The sequence below is a fragment of the Lipotes vexillifer genome, unplaced genomic scaffold (assembly GCF_000442215.2).
Source record: "Lipotes vexillifer unplaced genomic scaffold, Lipotes_vexillifer_v1.1 scaffold394, whole genome shotgun sequence".
In the NCBI taxonomy this organism is placed as follows: Eukaryota; Metazoa; Chordata; class Mammalia; order Artiodactyla; family Lipotidae; genus Lipotes; species Lipotes vexillifer.
In genome coordinates, this window is record NW_006791731.1 from 652,982 (window position 1) to 666,550 (window position 13,569).

The 13,569-nt window shown below is 63.8% G+C and overlaps 3 protein-coding genes across 4 annotated transcripts; 1 reads left to right on the top strand and 2 right to left on the bottom strand.

Moving 5' to 3' along the window:
* Positions 1–1,136: 1,136 nt before the first annotated feature.
* MAF1 (MAF1 negative regulator of RNA polymerase III) lies at positions 1,137–4,214 on the bottom strand. 2 transcript variants are annotated; one of them, XM_007464546.1, is made up of 8 exons: positions 3,870–4,179; positions 3,006–3,131; positions 2,773–2,901; positions 2,533–2,698; positions 2,279–2,400; positions 2,079–2,198; positions 1,778–1,909; positions 1,145–1,651 (listed from the first exon to the last, which is right to left on the bottom strand). In XM_007464546.1, exons 2-8 carry the CDS (start codon positions 3,086–3,088, stop codon positions 1,630–1,632), a joined length of 774 nt encoding a protein of 257 aa, XP_007464608.1. In that variant the 5' UTR covers positions 3,089–3,131; positions 3,870–4,179; the 3' UTR covers positions 1,145–1,629. The 2 variants fall into 2 exon arrangements, with proteins under 2 accessions (XP_007464609.1, XP_007464608.1); XM_007464547.1 differs by lacking the exon at positions 1,778–1,909 and having other exon boundaries at positions 1,137–1,651; positions 3,870–4,214.
* A 220-nt stretch (positions 4,215–4,434) lies between these two features.
* On the top strand, positions 4,435–8,934 carry SHARPIN (SHANK associated RH domain interactor). Its single transcript, XM_007464548.1, has 9 exons — positions 4,435–5,035; positions 5,334–5,508; positions 7,601–7,738; positions 7,812–7,953; positions 8,039–8,129; positions 8,196–8,349; positions 8,429–8,547; positions 8,635–8,763; positions 8,848–8,934. Exons 1-9 carry the CDS (start codon positions 4,679–4,681, stop codon positions 8,929–8,931), a joined length of 1,389 nt encoding a protein of 462 aa, XP_007464610.1. The 5' UTR covers positions 4,435–4,678; the 3' UTR covers positions 8,932–8,934.
* Positions 8,935–10,150: 1,216 nt separating this feature from the next.
* On the bottom strand, positions 10,151–12,614 carry CYC1 (cytochrome c1). Its single transcript, XM_007464549.1, has 7 exons — positions 12,479–12,614; positions 11,675–11,871; positions 11,466–11,592; positions 11,222–11,379; positions 10,967–11,127; positions 10,558–10,658; positions 10,151–10,455 (listed from the first exon to the last, which is right to left on the bottom strand). The coding sequence occupies exons 1-7, from the start codon at positions 12,608–12,610 to the stop codon at positions 10,351–10,353; spliced, it is 981 nt and encodes a 326-aa protein (XP_007464611.1). The 5' UTR covers positions 12,611–12,614; the 3' UTR covers positions 10,151–10,350.
* Between the last annotated feature and the right edge of the window lie 955 nt (positions 12,615–13,569).

The window sequence follows — 13,569 nt, forward strand, 5'->3', positions numbered from 1 at the left end:
CACCGGCAGGCAGCAGCCTGGCTCGCGGCCCGGAACCCTGTGCTCCGCTGGCTTACTCTGCCACAGCAGGCTGAGGTCGGACCTTAGGATGGCCAGCCCCGCTGGGCCCCAGCCCACAAAGCGGCCCACAGTGCCCAGCTCGCCCGGCACTGCCACCAGCCCTGTAAGCGCGACCGGAGCTAGCAGCTTCTCTTGCGCCCAGCCATCCTCTCTGCGCAGGTGCAGGCGGCCCGCACCATCCAGCAGCACGAAGCGTCTGCCCACGGGGTCCTGTGCCACCGAACACAGCCCGGCTGCCACCTCCAGGCGGCGCAGCCGCTCTAGACCGTGCGTCAAGCGCGCCACGTGCAGCTCGGCTCTCTTTTCCTGCGGACCGGTACCAGCAAGCCTGCCATAAACTTGGCGGGGGCCAGGGGTTGGGGCGCGGGGGTGTAGGCAGCACCCACCTAGGGGAGCCAAGAGGATCTGGGCTGGGGTCCTGCAGGGGACCCCTAGGGGAACAGCCGGGCCGGAAAGAGGCCTTGAGACGGATGCCATGGGCAAGCCGCACCTTTTCCACAAAAGTCTGGAGGCCTGTACGCAGGAGCAGCCACAGCTGGCGGGCACGGGCACTCGGGGTCACGTTCTGCCACCGAGAGTTGCTGGTAAAAAGCCGTGGGGCCGCCTCCTTAAACGATGACTCTGCGAACCGGCAGCGGAAGCCCTGTCGGTGTGGCCGTTGGGCCCCTAACCCTGGAGGTCGTGGGCAGCCAAGGCCCTTCCTGAGGGCCCTGCCAGGTTAGGGGACTGCCCGGGGAGTGCTGCATTCCCAGAGGACAGAACCAGCGCTTGAGTGAGGCCTGCGGCCAAGCGGGCCATCTGGGGGTCGAGGCCGGGCCACCTCACCATCCTCTTCGTTGAGCAGCCCCGGGTCCGGGACGTCGTCGATGTCGGCATCATACAGGTCCAGGTCTGGAATCAGGTGGTCGCCTTCTACGGTAAAGGGGTTGCTTGCATCCCACACTTCTGGCTCCATTTGTGGAGCCGCGGGGTCCAGGCGGCTCAACAGCCCCCTAGGACCGTTGCTAGGATACGGGGCGCAGCAGGCCCCGCCCTCGACGCAGGCCCCGCCCCCACGCCTCATGAGCCTCCGTGCGCACTGAGTCACAGAAACTTTTATTGGAAGCAAACCAGCTGCAGCAAAGTGACACTCAGTGCACGCTGCCCGAAGGGCAAGGTGGGGAGTACAAGTGGGCGGATGACCCCTGGGGACCGCCTGCTGGGTCTCCGGCCCTTTGGGCTGGAGTGTGCAGGTCCAGGCCTGACCCTGCACAAAATACAAAAATAAACTCTGTGGTCCAGCTGTCCCTGCCCGTGTCAGTTCGTTTGGGCGGGGCAGTGGCTCTTCCCACCAGGCCCTGTGCCGTTGCTGTCCAGTCCAGCCACAGCGTGGGCAGCGGGAGCCTGTGGGGCTGAGGGGACACCCACAGGCTACAGCCAAAGGGCTAGGCAGGTGTGGCCTGGAGTGGCGCTGGTGCTGCGGCAGCGCCGGGATCTGGCCAGCAGCTGTGGGGGCCCTGGGGCCCCTCAGGTGGGCAGGTGCAGGCACTGTTTGAAGCTGGGTGAAGCGAGGGCCTCTGCTCCTCCTCTTCACATACAGACCACCGGGACCCTGGGCAAAGGGTGGCACACAGTGAGTTCCGAGGAGCCCACACTCAGGAGCCCAGGCAGAGGGGGCCCCACCCCGCCCTGCACACCCCGGGCTGAAGGGAGGGAGGCCCCCGCAACCGTCACGCACCTGTCCTCTTCCATGGTGCTGGTCTCCTCGCGGCCGCCCTCGCGGCCTCCGCCTCCAGTGTCCTCCTCCTCCTCTCCCCCGAGCTCCATGTCCAGCTCATTGCCTGCCTCCGACGGAGTGTAGGTGGATCCACTGGGGGTGGGGGGACCAGTCTTAAAACCGCCTACCCCCAGCCTGCTGCTAACCCCAGGGAGGGTGTCTGGGGAGGACAAAGTTAGGAATGGGGTGGGCCAGGCTGGGGAAACGGCGCGTGGGCCAAACGGGGGGGTACAGGGAAGGAGGTGGACAGGTGCCAGCCGACCTGATAGAGCGGCAGCTGAAGAACACGATGCGTTTCAGCCGCTTGTTGTAGAAAAAGTAGTTGAAGGACCAGAGGCTGCCGTCTTCCCCAAAGGGGTCTGAGTCCAGGTCTGGGTTGTAGCTGGGGAGTGCGGGGCGAGATGTGGTGTGAGGTCCCAAGTGCCACCCACCCAGGACCCACCTGCAGGGACGCCAGCTCACCTGTAGATGTCGCACTCAGCCAAGCAGATCTCCTCATCCACCGCGTTCCACAGCTGCGGCTTCAGGGCCTTGAAGTCCTCGCGGACAGCCGAGAACAGACTGCAGTTGACTGCGTTCACCACCTAGGACGGTCACAGTCAGGGCTGACTAGGACCCAGGACAGCAGGCGTGAACTGGGCCGGGCCCCGGTAAGTTAGGGAGGACAGCAGCGATGGCTGTGGGCCCGCAGGTCCCTTCCCCGACCCGACCCTCACCCAGCTGAGGCTGGGCTCCCGGCTGAACTCATGGCTCCGGGCTCTGCTGAAGTCGTAGTCCGGCCGGAAGGACTCGTTGAGCGTGGCAATCAGGTAGAAGAGGGTCTTGCGGCTGCACTTGTCGCTGAGGGGGCCCTCATCCTCGCCGCCCTGGCTCTTACTCAGTCTGCACGGAGACAAGCGTCAGCCTGGCACTGCCCCGCTTGCCAGCGCACAGTGGGCAGGCCCTGCCCGGCTCACCTGCTGGGGCTGAGGCCCGAGGTCTGGGGTGGGGACAGTGCCTCCAGCACGTGTGGCTGGCCCTCCTGGCAGAACTGCTTGAACATGTGCTTGTCGTCGCCCGCCATCTTACAGGAGTAGCTCTCAATCCTAGAGACGCAGGCACAACCGTGAAGCACGCCACCCCCGCAGGCTCAACCCAGGGACAGGGCAGAGTGACCTCTGAGACGCCAGCCCTAGAGCCCCGGCCTCACCTGCCAATGATGTGGGCATCTCCTGTCTCCACGGTCAGCTGCGAGTTGATGGCCTCGAAGCTGGAGTTCTCCAACAGCTTCATGTCCTCGGGGAGGAGGTCCTGTGCTCCGAAGGGCTACTGCTGCCTGAGGATGGAGGTCAGTCCGTGGGTGTCTGGCCCTTGGGGCTCCACCGTCAGCCCTCCTCCCAGTAAGTGGCGCCGCTGTAAACAACTTGGGTCCCTCCTGCAGCCTGCTCCCAGGCCTTCAGCACTGGCGGGAGAGGCGATGAGAGCGGCATGTCCAGGACCCAGATCAGCCACACCTCTTGCACCTCACAGGAGTTCTTGGGCCAGGCTGGGGGACCCACCGGGGATCCTGCTAACCCCGGGGCTGCTGGGTTAGTCTCTCCCTCAACACCCCCCATCCCGACACAAGAGCCCTAACCACCAAGGGGGGCCCTGTGAGCCCGCGAAGGGACGTGACTCCTGCAGTGCCCCTCCGGCCGGGATCCTCAGCCCGGGTAAGAACCGCACCCAGTTAGGAACCAGATCACCTGGGGCTCGGCCCTGCCGTCACCTGGACGCGGCGCTCTTTCCTGTTCTACAGGCTGCTTTCTAGTGAGCTCCTCCGTTTTTCTCCAAAAGTACGACAGGGAGCGGAGGGAGGCCCCGCGGCCCCCGAAGGGCCTGTCAGCCGGGCAGCTAGGGCGCTGCAGCGTCTGCCCGGTCTAAGGGGAACCCCAGCCAAGCCGCGCGAACTACAAGTCCCAGGAAGCCGTGCGCCTTGGGAGGCGCGCGTGCGCTCCAGCGCGAAGCCTGCTGGGGGCTGTAGTTCTGGGGGGCCCGAGTCGGCGCCGGTGCCGGGCACAGGGCGTACCCCTACCTGCTTACTCTGCGCTCAATCGGGCCAGGCCGGACCAGGCAGGGTCAGGTCGATTGGCGTCGGTGCGGGTGAGAAGGCGGTGCGGGCCCCGGGTAGCGCGGACGCCTCAGGATCGGAGCGCGGCGCCGCGGCCTCCGCTCGGGCCGCACTGTATCCGGGGAAAGAAGCTCCGCAGCGACGTCCCGTTACTCCCGGCCCCGCCGGCCCATCCGAGCTGCCACCGCGACATAGCCTCGCCCGTGCACGGCGCCCGACTATCGCGACCGACCTGCCCGCCGACCGCCACAGAAGGCCCGAGCAAGCGAGCGAACGACCTCTACCTCCCCGGGCCGGACAACAACAACCGTCCGCCAGGCCCGGCCCCACGCGTCTGAATGGCCCGCTCCAGACGCCGGGACCGGGAGCTCGCAGAGTTATTGGGGGCAGTACCCGCCGCTCAGTCCTGTCTTCCACTCCTACTGGCTGTGGCGCCTGTCCGTCATCTTCTCGGCCGTGCGAACCCCCCTTCCTCCCTGGCGCTCATTGGTCGCGGCCCCTCGCCGGCTCCGCCCCGGGTGCTGTAGGTGTGGGCTAGAGGGGGCAACTGAGTGTTCGGTGGGCGGCGAGAGTCGGGCGGCGGCCCAGAAGGAGTTTGGGAGCGCGTCCAGCTCCCGCCGGACGCGGGGGTTTACAGGGCCGCTGGGCTGCAGACCCCAGCCGAGCCTCTAGGGCCTACCAGTTGTGGACGGTGCTTCACTCCCTGACGCTTTGCCCAGAATACAGGCCTCCAAGCCCAGCCTCGCCCGCCGGAGTCCGAAGACCCTCTGGCCATGTCCATCGTGGGCGAAGCGGGAGGGTCAGACGGCTCCAACTCTCGGGCGGCGCCCGGAACCCCAGGCTCGCGGCCCCAGTTTCCGGCCGGGGGAGGCGCTCAGCGGCCCGAGGCCACGGAAGCGGGCTCGTGGGGCCGGGCCGGGACCGGACCGGAGATGGCGCCGCCGGCGGACGGCGCGGCTGCGGCCTCGGGCCCTGGCTCGGCTGCGGTGCTCCTGGCCGTGCACGCCGCGGTGAGGCCGCTGGGCGCGGGGCCGGACGCAGAGGCGCAGCTGCGGAGGCTGCAGCTGAGCGCGGACCCCGAGCGACCAGGGCGCTTCCGGCTGGAGCTGCTTGGCGCGGGGCCCGGGGCGGTGAGTGGGGGCGGCGGGGGCGCGCGGCCTGGCCGCTGAACCCGAGGCCATGCCCTTCCATTCGCCACCTGCGTGCTCTTGAGCAGTTACCTTTTCTTTGCTTCTGTTTCCTTGTGTGTAAAATGGGGATAATGCTGGTACCTCCCTTCGTAGGACTAGTGTGAGAGTTTCATAAGGTAATACCTGTAAATGGCTTAGGACAGCGTAAGTGGCCTACAAACGTTACCTCGTGTTCCTTTGATCATCATGCAGTATATGCTGGGGGGAGGCACTGAGCCCGGACTCTCGCCCTCCTCAGGTCAGTTTGGAGTGGCCCTTGGAGTCCGTCTCCTACACCGTCCGAGGCCCCAGCCAGCATGAGCTGCAGCCTCCACCAGGAGGGCCTGGGACTCTCAGCCTGCACTTCGCCAACCCTCAGGAAGCTCGACGGTGGGCAGCCCTGGTCCGAGGTGCCACCGTGGAAGGACAGAATGGTCAGTGCCCTGGACCGAAGATTCACTGGGACTGGGATGGTGTTAGTTCTGCAAGAGAACAGGAGTAGCCCCAAGCCCCCAGGTCTCGATGGGCGGAGTAGTGGGGCAAGCTGAGCCCACCTTACCCACTGCTGGGGTTCTGGGAGGACTCCCAGGAGGGAGGAAGTAGAGAAAAGGAACAGAGGCCTGGAGTGCCAGACGCGTGTGGAGGGGCAGAGCACGCAGGCCCTCAGGACCTGGGTGAGAAGACGGACTATATGAAAAGCTACGGGAAGGTATTCAGTGGGAGAGTGACAGGCTCAGGGTCGAGCTTCTTAAGACTGGTTGAGACCTGCATTCGTGTGGGTGGTGCAGATAGGGCCGGAGAGAAGGATGTTTCCAGAGATGCTTAGGAGATGGGATTGGCTGGATTTCCTTGAGGCTTAAATGGAAGAGTGAGTGGTTGAGACAGAAAGCTGCAAGGAACAGACACCGGGGAGCTCCCAGATAGAGGGCCTTTTTGGGAGGGCAGAGAGGTGGTCAAGTTCTTGAACACGTGGGAGGGAAGGGAGGTAGGTGGATCTGGACTGGAGCTGAGGCTCTAAAGAGGTAAAGGTTGGGGGTAGAAAAGGTCAACCAAGGTCACCAGGAGAGAGAAGTGGGAAGAGAAGAGGGTCCGGAAGGCAGACAGTGCATCAGGGAAAGTCCACAGACGCATCAGAACAGCTGTCAGGGGTGAGAAGAAAACCACACACAGACGGAAGGGAGAGAGGTCCAGACGACAGCATCTGCAGAGAAGGAAGGCCTTTTTCTTTCGTTCATTCGTTGTCCGTTGGTTCACCAAATGTGTGTTCAGCACCTGTAGTAAGCACTCTTTTAAGGCCTTAGAGATTTAGCATGATTAAAACTTTAAATCCCTGCTCTCTTGGAGCTGGCATTTCCAGAGGAGACAGACGTATAAAATAAGTACAATAAATTCTGTCAGATGGTGGAAAGGATGGGAGCGCTGGAAGGGAGGGGGTTTGCAATTTAAAATAGGGTGGCAGGGAAATCCTCATTAAGGTGACCCTTGAGTGAAATTTAAAGATCATGGGGTGAACCATGTGGCCTGGGAGCAGCAGGTACAAAAGCCCCAAGGCGAGAGTATGCATGACATCTTTCGGGCTCAGCGGAGGCCAGGCCAGGCCTGGTGCTCGGTGCTCGGGAGCCCTGCTTATCTCAGTGGGAGGACAGCTCAGAATACTGAGGCCACCACAGGAGCTGCATCAGCACCACATGGGCAGGGCCTCAAGTGGGTGGTAAGAAGCAGAGACGGCAGCATGCCCAGGGCAGGCGTCGGCTGGAGAGGGTTTGTTTGGCATGGGAGCAGCCCAAGGTGTTCTGTGGTGATGGTAGAGCCAAGAGAGAGGATGGAGGTCCCCGAGGACAACAAAAAGAGGCCATCTTGGGGCTTCCCTGGTGGCGCAGTGGTTGAGAGTCCGCCTGCCAATGCAGGGGACACGGGTTCGTGCCCCGGTCCAGGAAGATCCCACATGCCGCGGAGCGGCTGGGCCCGTGAGCCGTGGCCGCTGGGCCTGCGCGTCCGGAGCCTGTGCTCCGCAGCGGGAGAGGCCACAACAGTGAGAGGCCCGCGTACGGGGCGGGGAAGGGTCGGGGGCAAAAAAGAGGCCATCTTGACTGCAGGGCTCCTGGTGAGCAGTATGGGGTGGGCTCCTTCTGAGGACTTCCTTTGGTTCTGCTGCGAGGCCAGGGAGCCTCCTGGCTGGCTGAGAGGGCCTGTACAGGCCAAGAGTAGTGGCCCGGCCTCTGTGGAGGAGGGGCACAGGTGCGACTGGGCAGCAGAAGGGACCAAAAGGACTCCAGAGCCCAAGGAAGAGCCAAGTGCAGCTCTGAGTGGAGTCAGCTGGGACCTCTGGGGTTTGCAAGGGCCAAGGCTGGGGTAAAGGCCTGGCTTTAAGTGTGGCCAAGGCAGGGCCCTGGCAGGGGCTGAGGTGAGGAGGGAGGGGACAAAGGTACCGGAAACCTGAGGTCAGAGAGCAGAGGCCTGGGTGAGTACTCAGCTGGAGGCTAGATCTCAGGAGACCACCAGCCCACCCCACATCTTCCCTCCTAGGCAGTGACAGCCTGACCCCAGCCCTAGGCTCAGAAACGTGCCCTGTTTCCCCGCCCAGTCTCCTTGAAGTGCCTGCAACCAAGGCCCCCCAGCCCAAGGTGGATCTTCCTTGGCGCCCTGGAGACTTGATGGAGAAAGGTGAAGGCAGGGGGCTGGAGGGGCTCGGGGGGGCAGCCCGCGGGGGGCTGTGACGGCCCTCTCTCCCCTGTAGAGGACCTAGCAGGGCACCTGACCCGGGCCATAGAGGGTGGGGATGAGAAGCGCGCAGCCCGAGCAGCAGCCATCCTGGCCCAGCATCACGTGGCCCTCAGCATCCAGCTCCAGGAGGCCTGCTTCCCTCCTGGCCCCATCAGGTAAGGCCTGGGACTTCTATCTCACCCTGACCTCCCAACCCTCTCAGGTCCCCAATCTTTACCGCTGACTTACATTCTGGCCCAGGCTACAGGTCACAGTTGAAGATGCTGCATCCTCTGCCCACGTCTCGCTGGCAGTCCACCCCCACTCCACCATCGGGGCCCTCCAGGAGCAGGTGAGCACAGGGTCTGGGGAACCCTGCTGGGGGGACCTGGGTGACATTCCGACACTCTGGCCCCAGGTATTCTCGGAGTTTGGCTTCCCACCGGCTGTGCAGCGCTGGGTCATCGGGAGGTGCCTGTGTGTCCCTGAATACAGCCTTGCTTTCTACGGGGTCCGGCGGGATGGGGACCCTGCTTTCCTCTACCTGCTCTCAGCCCCCCGAGAGGCCCCAGGTCAGTCCTTGATTGGAGTGGGATGAGGAAGGTGGGGTGCAGCCTGACATGGTCCTGAGCCTCATTCCCTCTATGGCAGGACGCAATCCTCAGCACCCCCAGAAGATGGATGAGGAACTAGGCCGCCTGTTTCCTCAGTCACTGGGGCTGCCCCAAGCCCCTCAGCCAGCTGGCTCCAGCCTGCCCAGCCCTCTTCAGGTGGGCAAGGGACTGGGCAGGGAGGGCCTAGGAGGCTGTGGGCATTGAAGGAATGGGTAAACGGTAACTGTGTCCTCACCTTCCCAGCCCGGCTGGCCCTGCCCTTCCTGCACCTTCATCAATGCCCCAAGCCGACCCGGCTGTGAGATGTGCAGCACCCAGAGGCCCTGTGCTTGGGAGCCCCTTTCCACAGCCTCCACCCAGCAGCTACCAAAGGTACCAGGGGCAGAGGTAGGGGAGGGGATGGGGGCAGGGGGGGCAAAACAAGCAGAATGACCCATCTTCTGCCCCTGCCCCCAGGTCACAAGGAGAGAGGATGGCCCTTCCCTTCCAGGCCCAAGGTCCCTGGACCCCCTCCTGAACCTCTCAGGGAACCTCTGCTGACTGACCACTCGCTGGAGACAAAACCGGGGTTGCCGGGGAGGGGCTGTGAGCTGGAGTCATTAAATACACTTGTGAGCCAGCTGGGTGCCCCTTTACTGTGCCCTTGTGCAGACTGGGCTGCTGGGAGAATGCAGAGCAGGGCACAGCCCCGCTCAGATGAAACTTGGCAGAGGCAGGGGTGACGGCTCCCGAGCTGGGCCCAGGTGGCTACTGAAGAGCATACTTGGGACGCCAAGTCCCCTGAAGTCTCCCAGGCCCCAAGGGTGCTTAGGACACCCCCTGCCTGCTGACCACTGGGCTGGGCCCTCTGAGCCCCACCCAGCCCTCAGCTGACTGGCCCTCCTTTTCCAACCAGAGCCTTCCAGGTACACACCCTCCCTCTGCCGTTCTTCTCTCTGCTCTTGCCCTCCCCACGCTGGTCCCCACTCCTCTGGGCTATTCCCGCCAGGCTGCCCTTACATTCCCTGCTTGGGGACAAGAAAAGCTGAGAGGATAAGAGGCCTGAGCCAGGGCCCAGGGCTACTACTAAGAAAACACCGCCATGGCCCTCCTACCACTGACAGGTCCATGGCTGTGTGAGCCCGGCCACTGTCTGGCCGTGTGGCCTGAACCCACTCCCAGCCACCCTGTAGACTGCTAGGAGGTGCTGTCCCCTCACAAAGACCGTGACCGCTGAGTCAACAGCACCTCCAGCTGCCCAGCCAAGAGACCAGAAGCACCTCCTGGTGGCCTCCGCCTGCCTCTCTGCTTCCTTGGTGAGGTTGAGCGCTGCCCCTCCTCTCCCAGCCACGGCCCAGCCCTGCCTGCCCCTGAGCCCCAGGAACAGCTCCTGCAGCTCCTACTTTAGGCCAGCCTCTCCCTGGCTGAAATGCTATGCAGGGCTCCCTGCCGCCTTCAGGATGAAGGCCAAGTGGTTCAATACACGGACACTGGTGGGTTACTGCAGTAGGGCCCTAGGGCCCTGGGCCCCTGGGCTGTATCCAGCCAAGTGAAGCCCTTTCCACCTGTAACCAGGTTCTCTCCACTCCAGTCAGTGTTGCCACTTTTTCTAATAGCTAGTTCTCTGCTTCCTGTCCCACGTTCAGTGCTGACTGGACTCCCAGCATGCAGGGCAATGTTGGCCACACTGCACTGGACACCCCGGGAGCTCTGAGGGCAAGGATCTTAGTCCCAGAGTCCTCTGCAAACCTGTATTCCCATCACACAATAGCTCAAATGGGTATGTTGAGAAACTTAATTTATTTCCATGGTGGGCACTGAACGATCTGGAGCTGGAACCCCGTCTCCTGCCCCTTCCCCTCTTGTCCCAGAGGAAGAGGGTCTTGGCCAGGAGGGCCGGCTGGGACCTGAATAGGCCCAGGGTGGCTCCTTGGCTTGAGGACCCATTCAGGCAGGACAGCAAGCAGACACTAGGCAGGGTCACTTGGGTGGCCGATATGCCAGCTTCCGGCTCTTCAGGACTGACCACTTATGCCGCTTCATGGCATAGACCAGGGGCAAAAGCAAGCCCATCATCATCAACATCTGGAGAGGAGGCAGGCTCAGAGGAGGGAGGCGGAAAGGAGCCCTGCCCAGCTCCCGGCCCCTCCCCCAGGCCCACTGTGCCCCTCCGCCCAGCCCTCTCACCTTGAGCCCCATGCGTTTGCGATGGTCGTGTTCTGGTTCAGATGTCCAGCGCAGGAAGGTACACACGTCCTTGGCTACCTGGGACATGGTAGCTGGGGTACCTGGACCAAGGACAAGTGGTACGAGCTGCCCGTGGATGTCCCTGCCCAATTTGGGGTAGCCCAAAGAGCATCCTCCACCACGGGGCAGAGACGGGTTCCTGCCCACAGCTTCAAAAGGGATGGGACCCACCCCACCACCAGCCAGCACACAGATGGCCTCAAGGCGGCCCGTGAGCCGCCTCAGAGAGACACAGTGTCCCAGCCAAGGAAGGTGCAGGCACTCTTGAGCCAAGAACACCAGGAGAGCATCCCTGGCAGTGGGGAAAGTAGGACCCAGCTTGCCCACCCCCAGCGTGGGGGCCTCTCACCGTCATCAAACTCCAAGACTTCGCTGTAGATGGGAGGCGCCATGCCAATGGCCTGGCCAGGAAAATAGGGATTGAAGTGGAGGCCTTCTCGCAGCGACACCCCAGTGGGTGGCTCACAGTAGCCCGTGAGCAAGGAGAAGACGTAGTCCTCACCACCGTGCCTGGGACCAGACCGGGGTCTCCTCAGCCCCTGGCGTGAGGCAGCCCTCCCCGCCCTCCCCCGCCCTCCCCTGCCCGGCCGCCGTGGGCCAGTACCTAGCTCGCACGACGTAGCTGAGGTCGGGGGGCAGCGCTCCGTTGTTGGCCGCCCGCGCGGCCTCAGGGTTGGGGTATGGTTTGGGGAAGTAGTCAGACAGCTTCCCCGGCCGCGTGAACATCTCCCCGTTCTCGTCGGGGCCGTCCTGAACCTCCGCCTGCCACCAAGAGCCCCATCACTACCCTGCTGTCCAGCACAGCAGGAGCCCCGATCGGTGGGCCCTCGGCATCCCCACGTCCTCACCTCCTCAGCCAGCGCCTTAGCTTCGTCCTCTGTGTAGCACACGCCCACCAGGTGGCGGTAAGCCACGTAGTCCATGCTGTGGCAGGAGGAGCACACTTGCTTGTACACCTGGAAACCCCTCCGGATGCTAGAGACACAGAAAGGGTTACGGGCGCCGAGGATTCCACCCCACCCGGCCCGCCCAGAAGCTCCCCCTGCCAGCCACACACCTGGTGTGGTCCAGGGAGGAGAGGAGGCCGCGGTGGGACCACGGATAGCTGGGGGGGTGCAGCTCCAGGTCACTGGCACTCACCGCTGGATGCAGAGCCACAGCCAGCCCTGCACCCCCTGCCGCCAGCATGCCCAGCGCCGACAGAATCACTTTCCGGCCCCGGGACGGGCCAGACTTCGACGACAGGGACACTGCCTGCAAGAGTCCCGATCAGCGCCTGCCAGAACACCACCCAGCCCTACCCGGGGATCTGACTCTCTGCGCCTACCTCTCCCAACTCAGGCACCCAGCACCGGCCACCTCCCGCGCCACTGCCCTCCCCACCCTCCCCGCTGCGGACCCCTCGACCGGAATTCGGCCCTGAGGGGGGCGGGGTTTGTGAGGCGTGTTCTTAGATCCTGGGCCAGGAATCGGGCCGAAGTGAGCAAGGGTGCTGGGGCAGGCCGAGGTCACAAGCAGCTGGCCGAGATCAGGCTGCGGTCACTTTAGGACGCGGGCCCAGTCTGGAAGGCCGGAGAGGGAGCGGGCCTGGGCGCGCCCCCCGGGGAAGCGCCCAGTCCCGAGCCGGCAGCGAGCCCGCCCCGCCGCCCCCCACGCTCGGCACCAGGTGCCTGTGCTGCTCGGAGGGGTGGGAGCCCAGCCCTGCTCCCAAGGTGGGCAGGCAGCGGGGGGTCCAGCCGGGGCGGGGGCCCGGGTGCGGAGGCTGCTCCCGCGCTGCCCGGCCCGCGCCCGGAGCCTCCCAGCGGTGACCTTCACCGGGCTGCGGGGCCGCGCGGCGGCCAGGGTTAAGACCAGCTCTCACCTGGGGTGTCCGCAGTGGGAGCTGCCCGGTCCGCGCACCGCTCAGCAGACCCCGGGACCGCGCGCCCGGCAGGCCCGCGCCCCGCGGGCCCAGCCCTAACCCGCGAAGCGAAGCCACCGCCGCTGCCGCCATATTGCCCCTCTTCAGCGCGGCCACCGCTACCGTGGGCCTCTGCGGCGCCGAAAGAGCTTAAACATCGCGAGAACCGGGGAGCGTGGGAGGGCGCGGGGCGGGGGCGAGGCGGGGCTCTGTCAGTCAGGGCCGGGCACCACCTCGCCGCGCTACTCCGGTCTTCGTGGAAACCAGCGGCTGGGCGGGTCCTCGTTGCGTCTCTCTGTTGCCGTGACAACTCCCAACAACCCTGGTTTCCCTGATCCCGCCGCTGGTCTCCGGGGCGCAGCACCGCTGCGCCCCCCACGCCCGGACGCCCCCAACCCGGAATCCACCGCTTTTCGAAGGCATCGCACGCTTTCGTCCAGCATCATTTCCAGACTTGGCGCGGTGGCAGAACACCCTCACCGCAAAGCATTTATATTATTTAACCAGTCAGATGACCCCCCTGGAAGGCCCCTCTTGCCGAGCCCACTCAACTTGCCCAGTGCTAGTAGCCTATTCCCCGAGGCTATTCCCTATTCCCCGAGGCTGTTGAAGGCAATTACGGGCAAGTGTTGTAGTTTCAAAGCTGTAATCTCCCGGAGGCAATGGAGAACAGCTGGGGCAAATAACAGACCAACCAAAAAGCTCAAAAGGAAGAACTGGGGAATACATTGTCCACAGGGGCGTTGAAAAGCCCTACAAATTTCCGGGATACAGATGGTCAAAAACATAAGTAGGGCTGTGCATATACTCATGAAAGACCTGACCTTGAGTCTCTGTGCACAGGTGAAGCCTAAAGCAGAGTTGTAAACTGCCTGGCTGAATTACGAGAGCATGCCCCACATACGCACAGAGCCACTTGGGAATGACAGAGATTTATTGGTTCCAGACACTTAAGGAAATTTCTGTCCAATCATTTATCTGACCACTAGGCTAACCAGGTAGAGACTTCAGTGGCTACCCATGACAAATAATAGACTCGACAGAATTGGTTC

Coding starts and splice junctions, on each gene's coding strand:
- MAF1 (XM_007464546.1), bottom strand. CDS start 3,088: ATGAAGCTGTTGGAGAACTCCAGCTTCGAGGCCATCAACTCGCAGCTG. Junction 2,902..3,005: donor GATGCCCACATCATTGGCAG/GTGAGGCCGGGG, acceptor CTGCGTCTCTAG/GATTGAGAGCTACTCCTGTA. Junction 2,199..2,278: donor GCTGAGTGCGACATCTACAG/GTGAGCTGGCGT, acceptor CGCACTCCCCAG/CTACAACCCAGACCTGGACT.
- SHARPIN (XM_007464548.1), top strand. CDS start 4,679: ATGTCCATCGTGGGCGAAGCGGGAGGGTCAGACGGCTCCAACTCTCGG. Junction 7,954..8,038: donor TTCCCTCCTGGCCCCATCAG/GTAAGGCCTGGG, acceptor ATTCTGGCCCAG/GCTACAGGTCACAGTTGAAG. Junction 8,350..8,428: donor AGCCCCCCGAGAGGCCCCAG/GTCAGTCCTTGA, acceptor CCTCTATGGCAG/GACGCAATCCTCAGCACCCC.
- CYC1 (XM_007464549.1), bottom strand. CDS start 12,610: ATGGCGGCAGCGGCGGTGGCTTCGCTTCGCGGGTTAGGGCTGGGCCCG. Junction 11,872..12,478: donor TCCCACTGCGGACACCCCAG/GTGAGAGCTGGT, acceptor GGACTCTTGCAG/GCAGTGTCCCTGTCGTCGAA. Junction 10,456..10,557: donor GCAAACGCATGGGGCTCAAG/GTGAGAGGGCTG, acceptor CCTCCTCTCCAG/ATGTTGATGATGATGGGCTT.